The sequence below is a fragment of the Aotus nancymaae genome, unplaced genomic scaffold, assembly GCF_030222135.1.
Source record: "Aotus nancymaae isolate 86718 unplaced genomic scaffold, 86718_ANA_hifiasm-v0.15.2.pri h1tg000008l, whole genome shotgun sequence".
NCBI classification, from domain to species: Eukaryota; Metazoa; Chordata; class Mammalia; order Primates; family Aotidae; genus Aotus; species Aotus nancymaae.
In genome coordinates, this window is record NW_026988419.1 from 63,690,291 (window position 1) to 63,708,078 (window position 17,788).

At 39.3% G+C, this 17,788-nt stretch overlaps 1 protein-coding gene across 1 annotated transcript in view; it reads left to right on the top strand.

The window, feature by feature from the left end:
* LOC135273584 (low-density lipoprotein receptor-related protein 2-like) overlaps nt 1–17,788 on the top strand; it is an 86,987-nt gene that overhangs the window by 21,800 nt on the left and 47,399 nt on the right. The window contains exons 11-22 of the mRNA XM_064372773.1: nt 554–691; nt 1,089–1,370; nt 3,301–3,540; nt 4,694–4,813; nt 4,923–5,039; nt 6,968–7,345; nt 8,496–8,744; nt 9,936–10,147; nt 10,941–11,125; nt 12,144–12,372; nt 14,571–14,748; nt 16,292–16,420. Of these exons, the coding sequence (XP_064228843.1) occupies nt 554–691; nt 1,089–1,370; nt 3,301–3,540; nt 4,694–4,813; nt 4,923–5,039; nt 6,968–7,345; nt 8,496–8,744; nt 9,936–10,147; nt 10,941–11,125; nt 12,144–12,372; nt 14,571–14,748; nt 16,292–16,420 (2,457 nt within the window). The remainder of the gene's footprint in view (nt 1–553; nt 692–1,088; nt 1,371–3,300; nt 3,541–4,693; nt 4,814–4,922; nt 5,040–6,967; nt 7,346–8,495; nt 8,745–9,935; nt 10,148–10,940; nt 11,126–12,143; nt 12,373–14,570; nt 14,749–16,291; nt 16,421–17,788) is intronic.

A 17,788-nucleotide genomic window follows, 5' to 3' on the forward strand; every position in this document is an offset into this window, starting at 1 on the left:
CATACGCTGAAAGTTTCTTTTGGGGCTATACTTGTACTTTTCCTTCTCAACAACTTCTTATTTAAGTCGAGGGTAAAAAACAAACAAACAAAAACCCAATTCGAGTGTTCTCATTAAAACATAGGCTATGAACTGTTTGACCTGGGAAGGATCTCAGGAATGATTCAGACTGTCTCCTTCACACAGTGTAGTATTTGACTAAAAGCACTCAGCAGGAATGAGAGCGCAGACCCATGAGTCCTCATTTAGTGCTCCAGAGAAGATTTCTCTGATTCTTATTTTTACTATTACCTATGCAGAACTAAACTCAGTTGCTACTAAATGCCATCATAAAGCCATATGTGCTTGCCTGAACCTGAACCCTGGTATTATTTACATACAGGCTTCCACAGAGCATTTCTAGAGAGTAACAAGTCATGGAAAATGATTATGGAAACATACTACAGATATTTATGGAGGAAGATGTTCATATTTGCAAGAAGTGTTGCAAGCCTATTGCATTTTCTCAAGTTAGCTGTGACTGAAAATACTAATCACCCATATTTCTTCTCAGAGCATTTATTTTTTACCGACTGGAGACTGGGTGCCATTATTCGAGTCAGGAAAGCAGACGGTGGAGAAATGACAGTTATCCGAAGTGGCATTGCTTACATACTGCATTTGAAATCGTATGATATCAGCATCCAGACTGGTGAGTGAGATTGCCCTTTTTTTTTTTTTTTTTTTTTGGTATGGGTTTATTTATTTGTTATCGTGACTCCTGTTCTCTTTAAGTACTTATTACTTAAAGATCTAGCTCCTGGTAGTTTTATATTCTCGTCGTTCACATAATCTAAGAGTGTTAAGACTTTAAATCTCTGTCCAATACTGCTATAGCCTTAAATGTGTTGTCAGGAAAAACACATTTTGGGGCTTTTCTGTACTTAAATGGAGTGTTGTATTTGGCAGGTTGATTTCCAAGAGGAAGGTACTTTTTAGTGTTGGGTCTGAAAAATGTTTTGTCCCATTTGTTTTCCTTCACAAATCAAACCCGTGACCCACCTAGTGAAATGTACATGATTGACTACCTCAGGGCTTTGCTTTTGCAGGTTCTAATGCCTGTAGTCAACCCACACATCCTAATGGTGACTGCAGCCACTTCTGCTTCCCGGTGCCAAATTTCCAGCGAGTATGTGGGTGCCCTTATGGAATGAGACTGGCTTCCAATCACTTGATGTGCGAGGGGGATCCAAGCAATGAACCACCCACGGAGCAGTGTGGCTTGTTTTCCTTCCCCTGTAAAAATGGCAGATGCGTGCCCCAGTGCTGTCGCTGTGATGGAGTCGATGATTGTCACGATAACAGTGACGAGCAACTATGTGGCACACTTAGTAAGTAGCTATGCACTGGCGATATTTCCTGGGATGCATAGAGTAGAGGTGGGCTTTAAAGAAAATAAGCAAAAGCTTGAGTTATTTATATAGGAAGAAAGATCTTTTAGAATTTCAAGGCTTTTAGGAAATTAAGCAAGACATTTCATTCATAATGTTATGGATGGTTTCTAAGCTTGATTTAGACTATCTTCAACAAATTTTCTCTTTGACATTGGCTGTTTGGACCAATGCAGTCATTACATCTTAGCAAATTCCTCAAAAACTCAAATTGAAATAAACTAGATCTGGCCAGGCAAGGTGGCTCATGCCTGTAATCCCAGCACTTTGGGAGGCTGAGATAGGAGGATTGCTTGAGTCCAAAAGTTTGAGACCAACCTGGGCAACATGGAGAAACCCGGTCTCTACAAAAAAATACAAAATTACAAATAGCTGGGGCTATTACAAAATACAAAAATACAAAATTACAAGTAGCTGGGACTACAGTCACATGCCACCACACCCAGTTAATTTGTATTTTGTATTTTCACAAAATTTGTAAAATACAAAAATTTGTCCTTGGGAGGCTGAGGTGGGAGGATTCCTTGAGCTGGGGAGGTTGAGATTGCAGTGAGCCAAAACCATGCCACTGTACTTCAGCCTGGGCAACAGAGTGAGACCCTGCCTCAAACAAACAAACAAACAAACAAACAACAACAAAAACCAAAAATAAACTAGACCTAACCTTCATAACTGAGAGGCTAGTATCACAGAATAACTACTTGCAATCATAGCCTTTGAAAAATCTCATGTGTTATATTTTTCCCCCATGTTCGAATAAAACAAGTTAACAATGAAATGGTAATCTTAACTTTGTCTTTTGATGGTAATCTAGTCTATATAGTTTGAGGCCTAATAAACACTATTGCAGAGGGCAAAAGCATTACAATAAAATTTTTAAAAAAGATAGAGAACAGTTGAAGTCTCAGAAATCTCTATCAAGGTGAAATTCATACTAATAATAACTTTTCTTTTGGAGAGAAAGAGGAGTGACAGATTTGAAAGAGTCAAGTGCTCCTTTGCACATTTTTCTGAAATTTCTTAAATATCCATGTTTTTGTGTATTATCTTCTTGTTTCTAAGAGCACAGCATTTTATCTTAATATTTTATCTATTTGCACTTTTCTTTCTTTTTTTTTTTTTTGAGACGGAGTTTCGCTCTTGTTACCCAGGCTGGAGTGCAATGGCGCGATCTTGGCTCACCGCAACCTCCGCCTCCTGGGTTCAGGCAATTCTCCTGCCTCAGCCTCCTAAGTAGCTGGGATTACAGGCATGCACCACCATGCCCAGCTAATTTTTTGTATTTTTAGTAGAGACAGGGTTTCACCATGTTGAACAGGATGGTCTCGATCTCTTGACCTCATGATCCACCTGCCTCGGCCTCCCAAAGTGCTGGGATTATAGACGTGAGCCACCGCTCCCGGCCTCTATTTGCACTTTTCATATGACACATTTTCAAGCTTTCTGTAGTCTGAATTTGAAATTGTGGTTGGAAGAAGTACAGCTTGAAAGTTAAAGATGAGCTTTAGAGTCAGTCTAACCACAGCGTGAATCATAGGCAGGTTCCTACATCTCTCAAAGCCTCAATTTCTTCATCTGTAAAATGCAGATAATTATAGGTACTTCATAGTATTCTTGTGAGGATTTAAAGTGAAGGTATATAATGTGTGTATGTGCGTGACTTAGAAAAATGCATGTACTATGATAAATACCAAATAAATGCCAACCAGTAATGATGTTAATGATGGTGGCATCACTTGGTGAACGTTTCTCCTTATTATGTACAATGCCTCCACTGAAAAAGGTGAAGAACTGGGCCTTTACAAGGCAAGAACTCATTTAAAAGGTTGTAACAACAAATGTCTTCATAACTAGTTTGCTGCTGTTGTAGATAATACCTGTTCACCTTCGGCATTCACCTGTGGCCACGGAGAGTGCATTCCTGAACACTGGCACTGTGACAAGCACAACGACTGTGTGGATGGCAGTGATGAGCAGAACTGCCCCACCCAAGCACCTGCTTCCTGCCTTGACACCCAGTACACCTGTGATAATCACCAGTGTATCTCAAAGAACTGGGTCTGTGACACAGACAATGATTGTGGGGATGGATCAGATGAAAAGAACTGCAGTAAGTTTTGAGCTAATTTCTCTTGGTTGGTCAGCCTCAAAAATAGACTTGAACAACCAAATGGCCTTACATTCTTTCCTCTAAAGCTCCTGCAATTTTCATTGCCTCTTCGATTCCACTTGTCAATCTCTGTATCAATAGGTTGTAAGAACAAAGGCATGTGCCTGCACATGGGATGCTTAGCGTCCACCTACAAGTATTGGGTTCTATGGAAGCAAAGCAAGGACTGTCTCTGATGCCAAACACTTCAATTCAGATAGAAATTGAAAAAGTGAAAATTTCTCAACTATCTCTTTATATATTTAAAACAATTTTAAAAATCATATAAACATATCCAGACCTTTGGCTACTGCAAAGTACTGCAAAGTAGCCTTTGGTACAAGCAAAAAGGCAACAAAATAAAGAGGCAGAGAAAATTTAAATTTCCATTAATCTTATCCACCTGCTTTTCATCTTGCCAGTTCTGCTTTCCTTTAGCTTGTTTTATTTCATGTCTTCAATAATAGTTTAAGGGGAGCAGAGTTCCCTGGGCTAAGTTCTAGTCCTGGTTGCATGACTGGGCAAGTCACTGCCTTTTGCAATAGATGAGCTTTAAGATCCCTTCAAGATCCTGTCTAGCTTTCATATTCTATGAGCCTGTATTTAATATAACTTTATGTTGTGGGTGGGACCAGCCACTGCATCTGACTCCAAGGATATGGTCTTAACAGCAAGGTAAGACCCTGTTTTTAGCATTTTTCTGTTTAGGCTTTGGATTAAATCCAGTTTTGGGGGTCTGTCTACACGCTGCTACTAGGCATGTGGGTCGTGCTGGTTGTTTTGCCTAATTGGGTAACATTGCTTGGCTTTTGTCTAGAGTCATGGACTTCATAGTATTCATGAAATGTAGTCCCCGTCCAAGCACATGATGCTCACTTTCTAAATGTGGTCTGTTTTCCCAGGTGTGATCACAGTTTCTGACTCTCAATTCTAAAACCTATCCTAGTTTTGAGTTCTTTTGCTGAGCTGACTTTGATAATGTGGCTGATTGGAAAGAATTTTGAACACACGTACAATTGAGATAACTTCTGTAGCTACTTAGCCATTTTTAGTTTGGCTCTGGTACCTGTTGCACAGGAAATAAACTTACTGGTTTTGTTTCAGATGACATTAGATTCGACAGAGACATGCCAACCTAGTCAGTTTAATTGCCCCAACCATCGATGTATCGACCTATCCTTTGTTTGTGATGGGGACAGAGACTGCGTTGATGGATCTGATGAGGTTGGTTGTGGTAAGTGCATTGCTTTTGTTTTTATTCACAGTGTTTATTTAGAAAAATCTCAGTGTTTAGTCATTTTAGCCCTGAGCTAATTTCTAATGCGTTTCTCTTTCATTCTTAGTATTAAACTGTACTGCTTCTCAATTCAAGTGTGCCAGTGGGGATAAATGTATTAGCATCACAAAACATTGTGATGGTGTTTTTGACTGCAGTGACAACTCGGATGAAGCAGGCTGTCGTAAGTAACACATACCTAGCATGTTTCAGACAAAGGGATCATTTCATTTTTACCAGTATTGATATTACCAGAAATTTTCCCTAACTCAGACAAACTGGGGGAAAGATAGCCTGAATTACAAAGTATCCTCAAAGGAATGCAATGTTGAACACACAATAAAATTGAGTAGACATTTCCAAATAATGTTTAATTAGTGAATCAAGTGGTTGTATAAATGGACACTTCAAATAGTCCTTTTGATAGGCTAAATATTTCTTAGATATTTTCATTCTCACTTTTAGTTTTTCTCAGGAATTCCCACATTAGTGGGTTTAAACTTTTGAGGCTTTACTCCATATAAATATATTTTACTGGTTCCTTTTAAGTTTCAGTAGAGAGGTCAAATCATGGTGTAGAAATGGTATGGAGCCGTATTTGGTGTTGACTCTGATAAAATTTATTCTTTGTGCTATTATGTGTTGAATATCTGCCAAGATGTTATTTATGGCCTTTGTCCTTAGACTGTGGTAAGGGAGATTATAGAAGGCAAGAGACAATTAAGCAAGATAGACAGTTATAAGGGTCTTGGAAATGGTGCAGATAAAATTCTATGGAGGTTCATAGAAAAGAAATTTCTTATAGTTGGAGGATTCAAGTAGGACTTCATACAAAATAATTCTGATGGATCTATAATCTTCACAGACTGGAGGCCTATACTCACATGATTTGTTATTTGCTCACTTTTTGTGTTAAATGGATTTTAGACTTGCAAAAACTCATCAGTGAGTTGAACCTTTGTTTGAACAATGGTGTTTCAGACCTTGAAAAGTAGGTTTTCATGAATTTTCCTCCCAAGTCAGGAGGTAGTGTATAAAGCCATGGATTCAAAAGAAAAGTTAAATAAAATGCTTATGTACTTTGTAGTTTTCACAGCATCTAGAAATTCCTAATCACCAATTTTCCTGTTTCACATTGAAAACATAAAATTCTGTGATGAGTTGAGGTTAAACTGTCAATTGCTGCTGGCTTGCTGTTGCCTTGTGAGATCCCTGGGAGAGAGTTTCGGTTTACCCCTGTGAAAAGGGAAGCAGTGCTTACCTATCTCTCCAGGACTGCTCAATGCATAGTGGAAAGTCTGCAAAGAATTAAGTATTTACCATCACCTTTAGTTTACTTAGTGTGTGCTGGTTTCATTGGGTGTAGTTCATTTGAGGGAAAATAGTAACACCCAAACATGATATTAAACACATAAAGTTCAAAGTAACCATAGCTATTTAAGCTGTATTACAATGTTCTGGTGATTCTTTCATAGAAAGATAAATTTTATTATTGAATCTGCAATTGGAAGAACATTAGAAACATAAGAAACAGAATGTTCTCTCTTTTTTTTTTTTTTTTGACGGAGTCTCGCTCTGTCGCCAGGCTGGAGTGCAGTGGCACAATCTCGGCTCACTGCAACCTCCGCCTCCTGGGTTCAGGCAATTGTCCTGCCTCAGCCTCTTGAGTAGCTGGGACTACAGGCACGCACCACCACGCCCAGCTAATTTTTGTGTTTTTAGTAGAGATGGGGTTTTACCATGTTGGCCAGGATGGTCTCAATCTCCCGACCTCGTGATCTGCCTGCCTTGGCCTCCCAAAGTGCTGGGATTACAGGCGTGAGCCACTGTACCTGGCCCAGAATGTTCTTTTGACACAGGTACTTATCTTCTAGTCAGCAGTGTGCATCCTGTACTTTGTTTGTTGTCAAATCCACTAGTTGCCACACAGAAATATTTCTATGTGCTAACTATGTGGAAGAAGACTGTATTATTTAGCTTTCAGTATTAATTTTGTCATAGTCGTTACTATAAATCTACTATTGGATCCAAAATCATTTCCTCTGAGTTTAGGCTTTAAAAGGGATCATGAATTACATTCACAAGCCCATTTCTCCCATGTTTTCCTTCTAGCCACCAGGCCTCCTGGTATGTGCCACTCAGATGAATTTCAGTGTCAAGAAGATGGTGACTGCATCCCGAAGTTCTGGGAGTGTGATGGGCATCCGGACTGCCTCTATGGATCTGATGAGCACAATGCCTGTGTCCCCAAGACTTGCCCTTCGTCATATTTCCTCTGTGATAACGGAAACTGCATCCACAGGGCGTGGCTCTGTGATCGGGACAATGACTGCGGGGATATGAGTGATGAGAAAGACTGCCCTACACAGCCCTTTTGCTGTCCTAGTTGGCAATGGCAGTGTCTTGGCCATAACATCTGTGTGAATCTGAGTGTAGTGTGTGGTGGCACCTTTGACTGCCCCAATGGGACAGATGAGTCCCCACTTTGCAGTAAGTTTCCTGACCACAGTTTACTGACCATAAACTCATTCTGAACAGTAGCCTGGTGTGTATCACCATTGTCACAGTCACTGTGTAGATTTTTAGGAAGGGATTTCAGTTCCTCTATGAGTTCACATTGGCGTAGGGGGTAACCATAATTGAATTAAAATACATCACCATTGGATAATTTTCTGATTAAATTATTTGCACTTGGTTATGTGTTTTTACTTCTTTTTATGTCTTTGTTTCAAAAAATAAGACTAATTGAGGACATTAGATTGTCAAATTAAATTTGATTCTGTTGGTAATGTGCTCATTAATTTTTCTAACTTTAATATTTTCTAATTTCAATCAGAACTTGTCACAAAAAAAATGAAGTCCAGGGATTTGTGTTGCTGTGATTAAAATGCTGTGATTGGCATGTGATCCTAATTACTGTCATTTCTTTCTTTCCTCTTTAATCAGTGCTCACTCTCAGATGAACCCCAGCCAGGTATGACTGTGAAGTATTTCAGATTCTTATCGTATGTGTTGCATTTGTTCTGAAAATGTCCTGATTGTATTAACTTACTTCCCTTTCTAATGCATGTTCTGTGTTATGACTCTTGCAAATATGTTAGAGTACACATGTGAACTGTCTTAGGATGGCTTTAGGCATTTTCATTTTGGCTCTGAAAGTAAGGCATGATGATGTGTTAGTGGATCTGTGTACTCTAATGTTTCAATGGCCTTCCCCTTTGTTCACTTCAGAGATTTTCTAGTCTTTTCTCTTAAATTTCTGTATGGATAGAAGAATTCAGAGGAAGAAAATGAGAAACAATTTTAGGTCCTTTGCATGCTCTATCAATGACACTTCTTCCTTGATGTCAACAATATTTTCTCAAGGACTCTCATTGTATTAAATGGAGTTATACTATCAGGCTGTAGTGAAGAAGGCAATTGTATTCCAATGGATAGGAAGGATGGTAAATCCTCAGGCAAATCAGAGCAAACCCTGAACAGCCTGTGGAGCACATCCAAGTGAATGCTGAACTTAGTTCTTGTCTGAGCGTCATCTTGAAGGTGGCATGATACTGCATGCTAACTATTGTATAAGAATGAATCAAAGAAGCATAGATTCTTGAATTTCTTTTTTCATTCTTTTCTTTCTTTTTTCTAGACCAGAACAGCTGCTCAGATTTCAATGGTGGTTGTACTCATGAGTGTGTTCAAGAGCCCTTTGGGGCTAAATGCCTATGTCCATTGGGATTTGTACTTGCCAATGATTCTAAGATCTATGAAGATGTAGATGAATGTGATATTCCAGGCTCTTGTAGCCAGCACTGTTACAATATGAGAGGTTCCTTCCGGTGCTCATGTGATACAGGCTACCAGTTAGAAAGTGATGGGAGGACTTGCAAAGCCACAGGTAATTGCTGAACTAACCCTAGCCAGTTTATCAGCATGTCCTAGAGCTTAAAATCAAATGGCACATGTAGGCATTTGACAATGATGATTAGGAGTTAGATCAACTTGAATCCTGGAAAGATTATGCAATCTCTTTAAACCTCTATTTTTTGAGAGGATTAAATGAGGTAACATACATTAAATTCTTGGTGTATTTTGGAAAATAGAGGTTAAAAATATCCAAGTAGACTTTTTTAAAGTATTTAAGATAATATCAAATGGTTTTTATATTACTTAAAATGACTTCTATATTAATTTAAGCATCTTTATATAGTGCTTAATTAATTGAATTCAACCAATATTAATTTAATTTCTGCTATAAGAAAGTGATTTTTTACTATGTATTAGGATATTGATTTGATCGCTTTCAAAGTGATCAAATAAAGGAAGCTAAAAGAAAAATAGAAAGTTTCTTTCTTTGATAATTAAAAGTCTGGATGTCGGACAGTCCAGGGCGTGGGGCTGCTCTGTTTTCCTCATCATGTAACTTACATCAAAGGTTCCAATTCTTCAGGCTTTACTTTCTCTTAGAAAGTAGGAAAGGGAAAGAGAAAGTGGAAGGCAAGCAGCTTCCTTTTTAGAATATGAAATTTGGTTCATAGTTTCTACTCACATCCTATTGGTCAGAACTTTGTCGTGTGGTCACTCCAAACTTGAGTGGAGAGAGACACCTCTCCGGTCAGTATGTGCCAAGCTAAAACTTGGCATACTTTATTACTAAAAAGAAAAAGAGAAGAGAGGGTGTTGGGAGAAATAGAACTCTCTGCCGTAGCTTAGGGCCTCAGAAAACATAAATATTTAAGACATGATTCCTGCTGTCCAGAAGCCTACAATCTATTAAATAGTAAGGAAGATAAACAAAGTACAAAAATAAATACGGTAAAAGGAAGAATGTAAGCATAGTTTACTTTAGACAAATATTTAGAAGCACATTTAAATATAATCCAAGAAAGAGTCTATTATAAGTACTCATGAAAATCAGCTAACTATTAAGGTTAAGAATGAAGTGATTAAAAGCATTCCCCCGACTTACTATAGTTTGGAATTACACCTTCTTTCTGTTACCAAAAGTGTTGAATCAAATATTTTAAAGAGTTGTTTTATGTTTTCTCCCAGTATCATTGACATTTTTGCATTTTTTTTTCTTGTACAGCATCTGAAAGTCTGCTGTTACTTGTAGCAAGTCAGAACAAAATTATTGCTGACAGTATCACCTCCCAGGTCCACAATATGTATTCATTGGTCGAGAATGGTTCTTACATTGTAGCTATTGATTTTGATTCAATTAGTGGTCGTATCTTGTGGTCTGATGCAACTCAGGGTAAAACCTGGAGTGCGTTTCAAAATGGAACGGACAGAAGAGTAGTAAGTACATTTCTGTTGACCTTTGTCCTGGCTAGTTCCCCTGTCTTGGGTGTGTTTGCTGTTATTCACCAGTGAAAGAAGGCCCTACCTCATCTGGGTAGCTCTCATGGTACCTTCTGGGCCACGTCACACCCAAGATACCTGCATGTTCATAACTACAAATTTATGGCTGTTTTAGATAGGAGGGTGGGCTCTGAAGGCAGATATATGATTCGCAATTCCAGGTCATGTGATGCAGATAATTCACAATATCTCTGAGGTTCCTTTTGTGGTCTTTTCTAGTGGATGAGAGCAGAGGAAAGTTAAGAGGTTGCTTTTCTTAGCTTTAATTTAGTTATATTTCTCAATCCATCTCCCAGAATTTCAGTTTCTCGGCTCCTGATAGTTACATTTCCTCTGCCTCTTACAACTTTATTTTGTAATTGTTGGTGCTTAATTAATAGAGATCTTATTCTTTGCTTGCAAGCACTATGAAGTTTTGTAATGTTGCCAACTAAACTAATGGAGAGAGCTTTTGATTAATTGCAGAAACTTTTGAAACCAAAATGAAATGATGCACTAACCCAACAATGCAATTATCTTAGAATATTCAGTGCGACAAAATCTTGTATACTTTTCTCAGAAAACCCTACTGTTGATTTGGTGGTTAGCTACATGGGAAGACAAAATTTTCTAATCTCCAAAAGTAATCATAGGACAAGTTAGATGGTTTAATCTAGATTTTTATATAATATCCATGTTTGCATTCATTTATTTACTCTAGAATTCACTCTTTGCTCACTTTTGTCTTTAGGTATTTGACAGTAGCATTGTCTTGACTGAAACTATTGCAGTAGATTGGGTAGGTCGTAATCTTTACGGGACAGACTATGCTCTGGAAACAATTGAAGTCTCTAAAATTGATGGGAGCCACAGGACTGTGCTGATTAGTAAAAACCTGACAAATCCAAGAGGACTAGCATTAGATCCCAGAATGAAGAAAGACTTTTTTTTTTTTCAGTTATGTTGCCTTGACATGGTTATGATGAGGGAAAAACAATAACATGATGTTGCTGATAGGCAAAATTTAAAATGATCCCTTGTTTAGACATGGTAGGTGTCCAACTGGGTGTTGCTATCTCGCCTTTATTTGAATTATCTTCTTCATAAAGTACATAAGAGCAATTGTTTGTTCACTTTATTTTAAGAGCACATTGATTTATTAGCTTGGCAATACAAGTTTTGTAATGTCATATTAAAAATTAAGTTTCTGATGACTGCATGCAGTAATAGTCCATAGAGGGGCCAGTTTGCTATAACTGTGATAACTCATGATTATACAGCAAAAAAGCTAGATTTTTCTGCTTCAGTTTTATGTCATTTATTAGAACTCCCTTTTAAGTCATATAAGAGAGGTAGTTTTTGCTTGCTGGTCCTAAAGGGAAGAAAGAGAAATTCTCCCACGTGTTTGGAAATTTTTGAGTTCTTCTTCCCCTGAATTTACTTAGATTTTATAACTTTGATTCTTTTCTGCAGGATGGTAAATTAGGCAAGTTATGTTCAATGTGATGTTGACTTCCTAGATATTGTGAAGTATTACACATCTGTGAAATTTACGATGAATCCCTGATGAAGAATAAATTCATTTCCTTATCTAAAAACATGACAGGGTAGACAAACAAGGACAGATGGATTTTTCTAGATCAACTATTTGTGGATTGTATACAAATATGAATTGGCAATGAGACATTTCAATGTCATAATGTACAACATTGTGACATTATGTACTATACGCTGTATGAACACTATAAAAATACCCAGATGGCTTGGGATTGCGTTATAATGACAGTTGTACTTTGTGACACTTAGAGGAAATAATAAACTCTGTGCATCTATTCTAACCAGAGGTGATTTATTTTAAGCAGGGCATAAACAGGATATTGTGTTATTTAAAATGACAGTTACTTATCATATTTAAATATGTCCCCTCCAATTGGTAATTCGTTTCTTTTCACAGTGCGCATCTGCTGTTCTGGTCTGACTGGGGCCACCACCCCCGCATTGAGCGAGCCAGCATGGACGGCAGCATGCGCAGTGTCATCGTCCAGGACAAGATCTTCTGGCCCTGTGGCTTAACTATTGACTACCCTAACAGACTGCTCTACTTCATGGACTCCTATCTTGATTATATAGACTTTTGTGATTATAATGGACACCATCGAAGACAGGTGATAGCCAGTGATTTGGTAAGTTGGTGGTGAGGAAAACCAAATTAAAACTACAGTTGTGGATAGGTAGAAATCAGACAAGTATCAAAAAAGCTAAGAAATTAATTTTCGTGTCATAGACATTATCAGGTCAATCCAGGAAATCCAAGCAATAGTGAGAAGCAGTCTATCCCATATGACTAACAGGAAAATGAACGTTTTCATTCCAGTTCATGGTCAAATTGTGCCATGTCCAGGAAGGATTTTTATAACTCGTGTGATTTGGTTGAGCTGTAGATGTGAATCTGTTGCTTCTATACCTTTAAAAATTGTGTCAACTGGCCGTGCGCAGTAGCTCATGCCTGTAATCCCAGCACTTTGGGAGGCCAAGGCGAGTGGATCACCTGAGGTCAGGAGTTTGAAACAGCCTGGCCAACATGGTGAAACCCTGTCTCTACTAAAAATACAAAAATTGCAGGGCATCGTAGTGCTTGCCTAGAGTCCCAGCGACTTGGGAGGCTGAGATGGGAGAATCACTTGAACCCAGAAGGCGGAAGTTGCAGTGAGCTGAGATTGTGCCAGTGCACTCCAGCCTAGGCTAGAGAGCAAGACTCCATCTCAAAAAAACACAAAAAATTGTCAAGCAAAAATTAATAACTTGGCTGGTTACATTGTCTGACACTTGTAATCCTAGCACTTTGGGAGGCTGAGGTTGGTGGATCCCTTGAGCCCAGGAGTTCAAGACCAGCCTGAGTAACATGGCAAAACCCCATTTCTACAAAAAAATACAAGAATTAGCTGGGCATGGTGTGTGCCTGTAGTCCCAGATACTTGGGAGGCTGAGGTGGGAGGATCACCTGAGCTCAGGGAGATCGAGGCTGCCGTGAGCTATGATTGTGCCACTGCACTCTAGCCTGGCTAACAGAGACCCTGTCTTCAAAAATAATTAACTAGATTTATATTTCTTGGTCAAATTATAGCCTGTTCCTTATGTAATATTTTTTATTCAATAGATTCTGTTGAATTTATTTTCACAAGTTAAATGGGAAAATACAGAAAATACATATTTTATCAAAGAGCTGTTATTGATGTCCATTAAAAATAGGAATGCTTTTACACTGTTGGGGGGAGTATAAATTAGTTCAACCATTGTGGAAGACAGTGTGGCAATTCCTCAAGGATCTAGAACCAGAAATATCATTTGATTCAGAAATCCCATTACTGGGCATATATCCAAAGGATTATAAATCATTCTGCTATAAACACACATGCACACATGTGTTTATTGAAGCATTATTTACAATAGCAAAGACTTAGAACCAACCCAGATGCCCATTAATGATAAACATATACACCGTGGAATACTATACAGCCATAAAAATGAATGAGTTCATGTCCTTTGTAGGGACATGGATGAAGCTGGAAACCATCATTTTCAGCAAACTAACACAGGAACAGAAAACCAAACACCAAATGTTCTCACTCATAAGTGGGATTTGAACAATGAGAACACATGGATACAGGGAGGGGAACATCACACACTGGGGCCTGTTGGGGGCTGGGGGCAAGGGGAGGGAGAGTATTAGGACAAATACCTAATGCATGTGGGGGTTAAAACCTAGATGATGGGTTGATAGGTGCAGCAAACCACCATGGCACATGTATACCTATGTAACAAACCTGCACGTTCTGCACGTGTATCCAAGAACTTAGTAAAAGAAAAGAAAAAAACATGTCATTATTTGTAGTTGCTGTGACTTGAAGGAAAGATACACCTGTAATAGATTGATGTGATTCAGTGAGTGGCAGCACGAGACAGTGGAAATAGCAGGGACAAGGGTGCTGATGATGGAGTAGGGGCTGGGGTGTGGCAATGGGGGTGAGTCTCTAAGCTCTCTAGTTCCATCTAACTTCTAACTAGTAGGTGATCCTGATATACCACCTTTGCTTTCTGTGCTTCAGTTTTGTCTTCATTTGTAAAATAGATGCCCAGTGTAATTATCAAGACAAACATAAAGAGTAAATGACACGTGAATGTGAAAGGATCTTGAATAGTTTAGTGGGGTATAGGAGAAGTTGTGTATTTGTTGCCATTCTTTGGCACAATGACTTCCTTCTGTTTTTAGTAAATAATGACATGCTAAAGGAAACCGTCGTCTTGAGCAGATATCCTCTGATGCAGTGCACCTTGGCTGTGACTTTTGGGTGAGGTCTCTCTCTTCTCTTCTGCCTCACAGGTCATACGGCATCCCTATGCCCTGACTCTCTTTGAAGACTCCGTGTACTGGACTGACCGGGCTACTCGTCGGGTTATGCAAGCCAACAAGTGGCATGGGGGGAACCAGTCAGTTGTAATGTACAATATTCAATGGCCCCTTGGGATTGTTGCGGTTCATCCTTTGAAACAACCAAACTGTGAGTGGTACAGAGAAACATCCTGCCTGGAAGTAACTTGGAAAAGACTGCCCCTGGGAATGCTAAATGCACACTGTTACAGACACATTTCTTTGGGCAATACATTTTCCTTTTCTCTTTACAAACCACCCCACTCCAGGCTTTCCCCAGTTCTGATGTTGCTGTTACTTTTATTTACCATGGAAAATTCAAACCATGGATATAACAACAGCACATCTGAATTGTATCATTTCAGCAATTGGCTGCTACCTCTGTGACCCTCATGTGAGTCTCCCGTTTCCTCAGCTTACAAATAGAGTACAGACAAGATAGCACCTTCGATCCTCTTACCGCCACCGCTCTGTGATTGAAAGCAGCTTTCTTTTAGGACTAGTTTATTATGGCACCACTGCCTTATAGGTGCTCTGCTGTAGCCAGCACGAGTCGTCCTAAAGTGCGTGGTATGGGTGGCCAGGTGATTGAAAGATTCGGCTTCTGCACTGTTCTTCCTGGTGGGAGGGGGAGATAAGTCACGTAATTGTCATGTAATCGTCTCTCCTCAAAACTCTCCAGCTGTTTCTCACACACTTCAGAGTGTGGCTGCCGCTACTTCCCGGCTCTCTTCTCCCACTCGCTGTTGCTACATTGGATTTCATTATGGTCCAGAAGCACAGCAGGACACTTCCCGCCTCTCAGCTTCTGCCCCAGCTCTTTCCTCTGCCTGGAACTTCTCTCGTCTAGATCTCTGCATGAGCTGCTCCTCATGTCATTTAGGATTCTGCCTAAATGCCACTTTTTCAGAGGCCCTCATTGACCACTCTACCTAATATAGCCACCCCCTCATAATTCATTTGCTCTTTACCCTCATGCTCTGAAATATCACTCTTTCTCTCTCCCCCACCCCCTCTCTGAGTTTAGTTGTTTCTTTTTGGTAGACTATACACTCCACTTTTAGAGCATCCCCAGTGCTTAGAATGGTGTTTGATATACAGTGAATACCTACCATTTTTCTGGTGAATGAATGGACTAATAATCTATTAATAACATGGTATGTGTAATAGGAATGTATAGAATCTAGGGAACATCCTGTGTGGGGGCCACACAGGATCCCAATTTTCAAGGTGCAGAGATGCACAGAGATATCATCAGTAGAAAAATAAAAGATTATCTAACCAAAAATCTGGAAGACTCTAGGTAAACTTCAAGGTCACACATCAAACACACAACTTTTGTTTAATGCAGAAAGATCTCTTTTAGGTCAGACAAGGAGACAGATTATTTGGCATCGTATTTCTATTCTGAGTTCCAGATTACTCAGTGGTGGTTTGTTGATAATCCAGTTATAGAGTGGCTCGATGTGTAACCTTGAGTCATTCTCTTGTGTCTCTTTTGAATTCTAAGTTGAAAGCCTAATGCTAGGGAAGTTGAAAGCGTAAGTAGTTTAGGGAAAACAAAACAGCAGCGGTAACAACGTATTTAAGCCCTCCCCACCGCCCAGTACTCTGTTTTGATTTTAATGTGGAGGCTTGCCACTCACCAGGGCTTTCTTCTCTTTCTCATACAGCCATGAATCCGTGTGCCTTTGCCCGCTGCAGCCATCTGTGCCTGCTTTCCTCACAGGGCCCTTATTTTTACTCCTGTGCTTGTCCTTCAGGATGGGGTCTGTCTTCTGATCTCATGAATTGCTTGAGAGGTATAGTATGCTCCTTATGTGTGCTCTGAAGATGGAGCTGGTCATAGTTTGTGCCCAGCAGTGGAAACTAAACCCACTTGCGACTGAATGTGTGCTGTCCTTTGATTCCTTAGGTGTCTGCAGAATGATGTGTGTTGTATGGGGTGATGTCACTGAGTGCCTTGGTTGTAATATAGTTTCTGTAGATGGAGCTCATGTTATCTGTGCATGTGATTGAACAATCGGTAACCTCATATTTTCTCTCACCTGGGTACAGTTAGACTTCTCTGACAAGCCATGATAATGGGAAGTTCTAAATTCTGCACATGAAAAGTAGGTTCTCAATGTTTGTGTTCAATTTTTCATGTCCATTGTCTCTTTTTTTGGGTCGGGGGGTGGGTGGAGATAGAGTCTTGCTCTGATGCCCAGGCTGTAGTGCAGTGGTGCAATCACAGCTTACTGTAGCCTCCACTTTCCAGGCCCAAGCAGTTCTCCCACCTCAGCCTTCTGAGTAGAGGAGACTACAGGCACATGCCACCACGCCCAGCTAATGTTTGTATTTTTTTTGTAGAGACAGGGTTTTGCCATGTTGCCCAGGCTGCTCTCCAAATCCTGGCCTCAGGTCATCCACCTGCCTCAGCCTCCCAAAGTGCTGAGATTACAGTTAGGAGACACTGTTCCTGGCTCCATTGTCTCATTTTTATTCTTGTAACCAATAGTCAATGCATGTTCTAGCCTGGGTCTTCTGACTCCAATTTCAGTATTGTTACTGTTACCATCTGATACTTTAAGAAGGAGAATTGTCTCTGCATGAGATATTATAAGTGACTATTTGAGCAATTTAATATTTTTCTCATCCTAGAGATATTTTACTGGGTCGATAGAAGAGTGTGTGGAGAATTATACTAAGTACTTAAGAGAGTAAGAAAAGAAGGAAAAGTTGCAGCCAGTTCACAAAAGAGATTTCTTCTGGAGTGTGTATTTGTGCATAGTACACTTAAAAAATAATTCTTGATTGCTTAAAAATCTAAGAAGTTACTCTAAACCCAAGTTTCTTTCATTTCTCAGTGAAGAGGTGTGAATGAATATATTTGGATACTGATGAAAATTGCTGTAGACTTCAACTTAAATGTTTAATGATCACACATTCCTAAATTAAGGGATAACAGAGTCCTAATCTAGAAGGAAATTTAGTCCTAATCTGGAATGAAAAGTGTATACTGAATTCAGGAAATTTTTAGTGTTTAGAGATTATGCAGATGTAGGCTTTCTGAAAATCAAATTCCATCAGCATGTAATATTGTGCAATGATACTCTCATGATGAAAGATTTTAATTATTGGTAATTCTCACAGTGGGACTGGCATTTGCCATTTTTCCTCAGAGACTT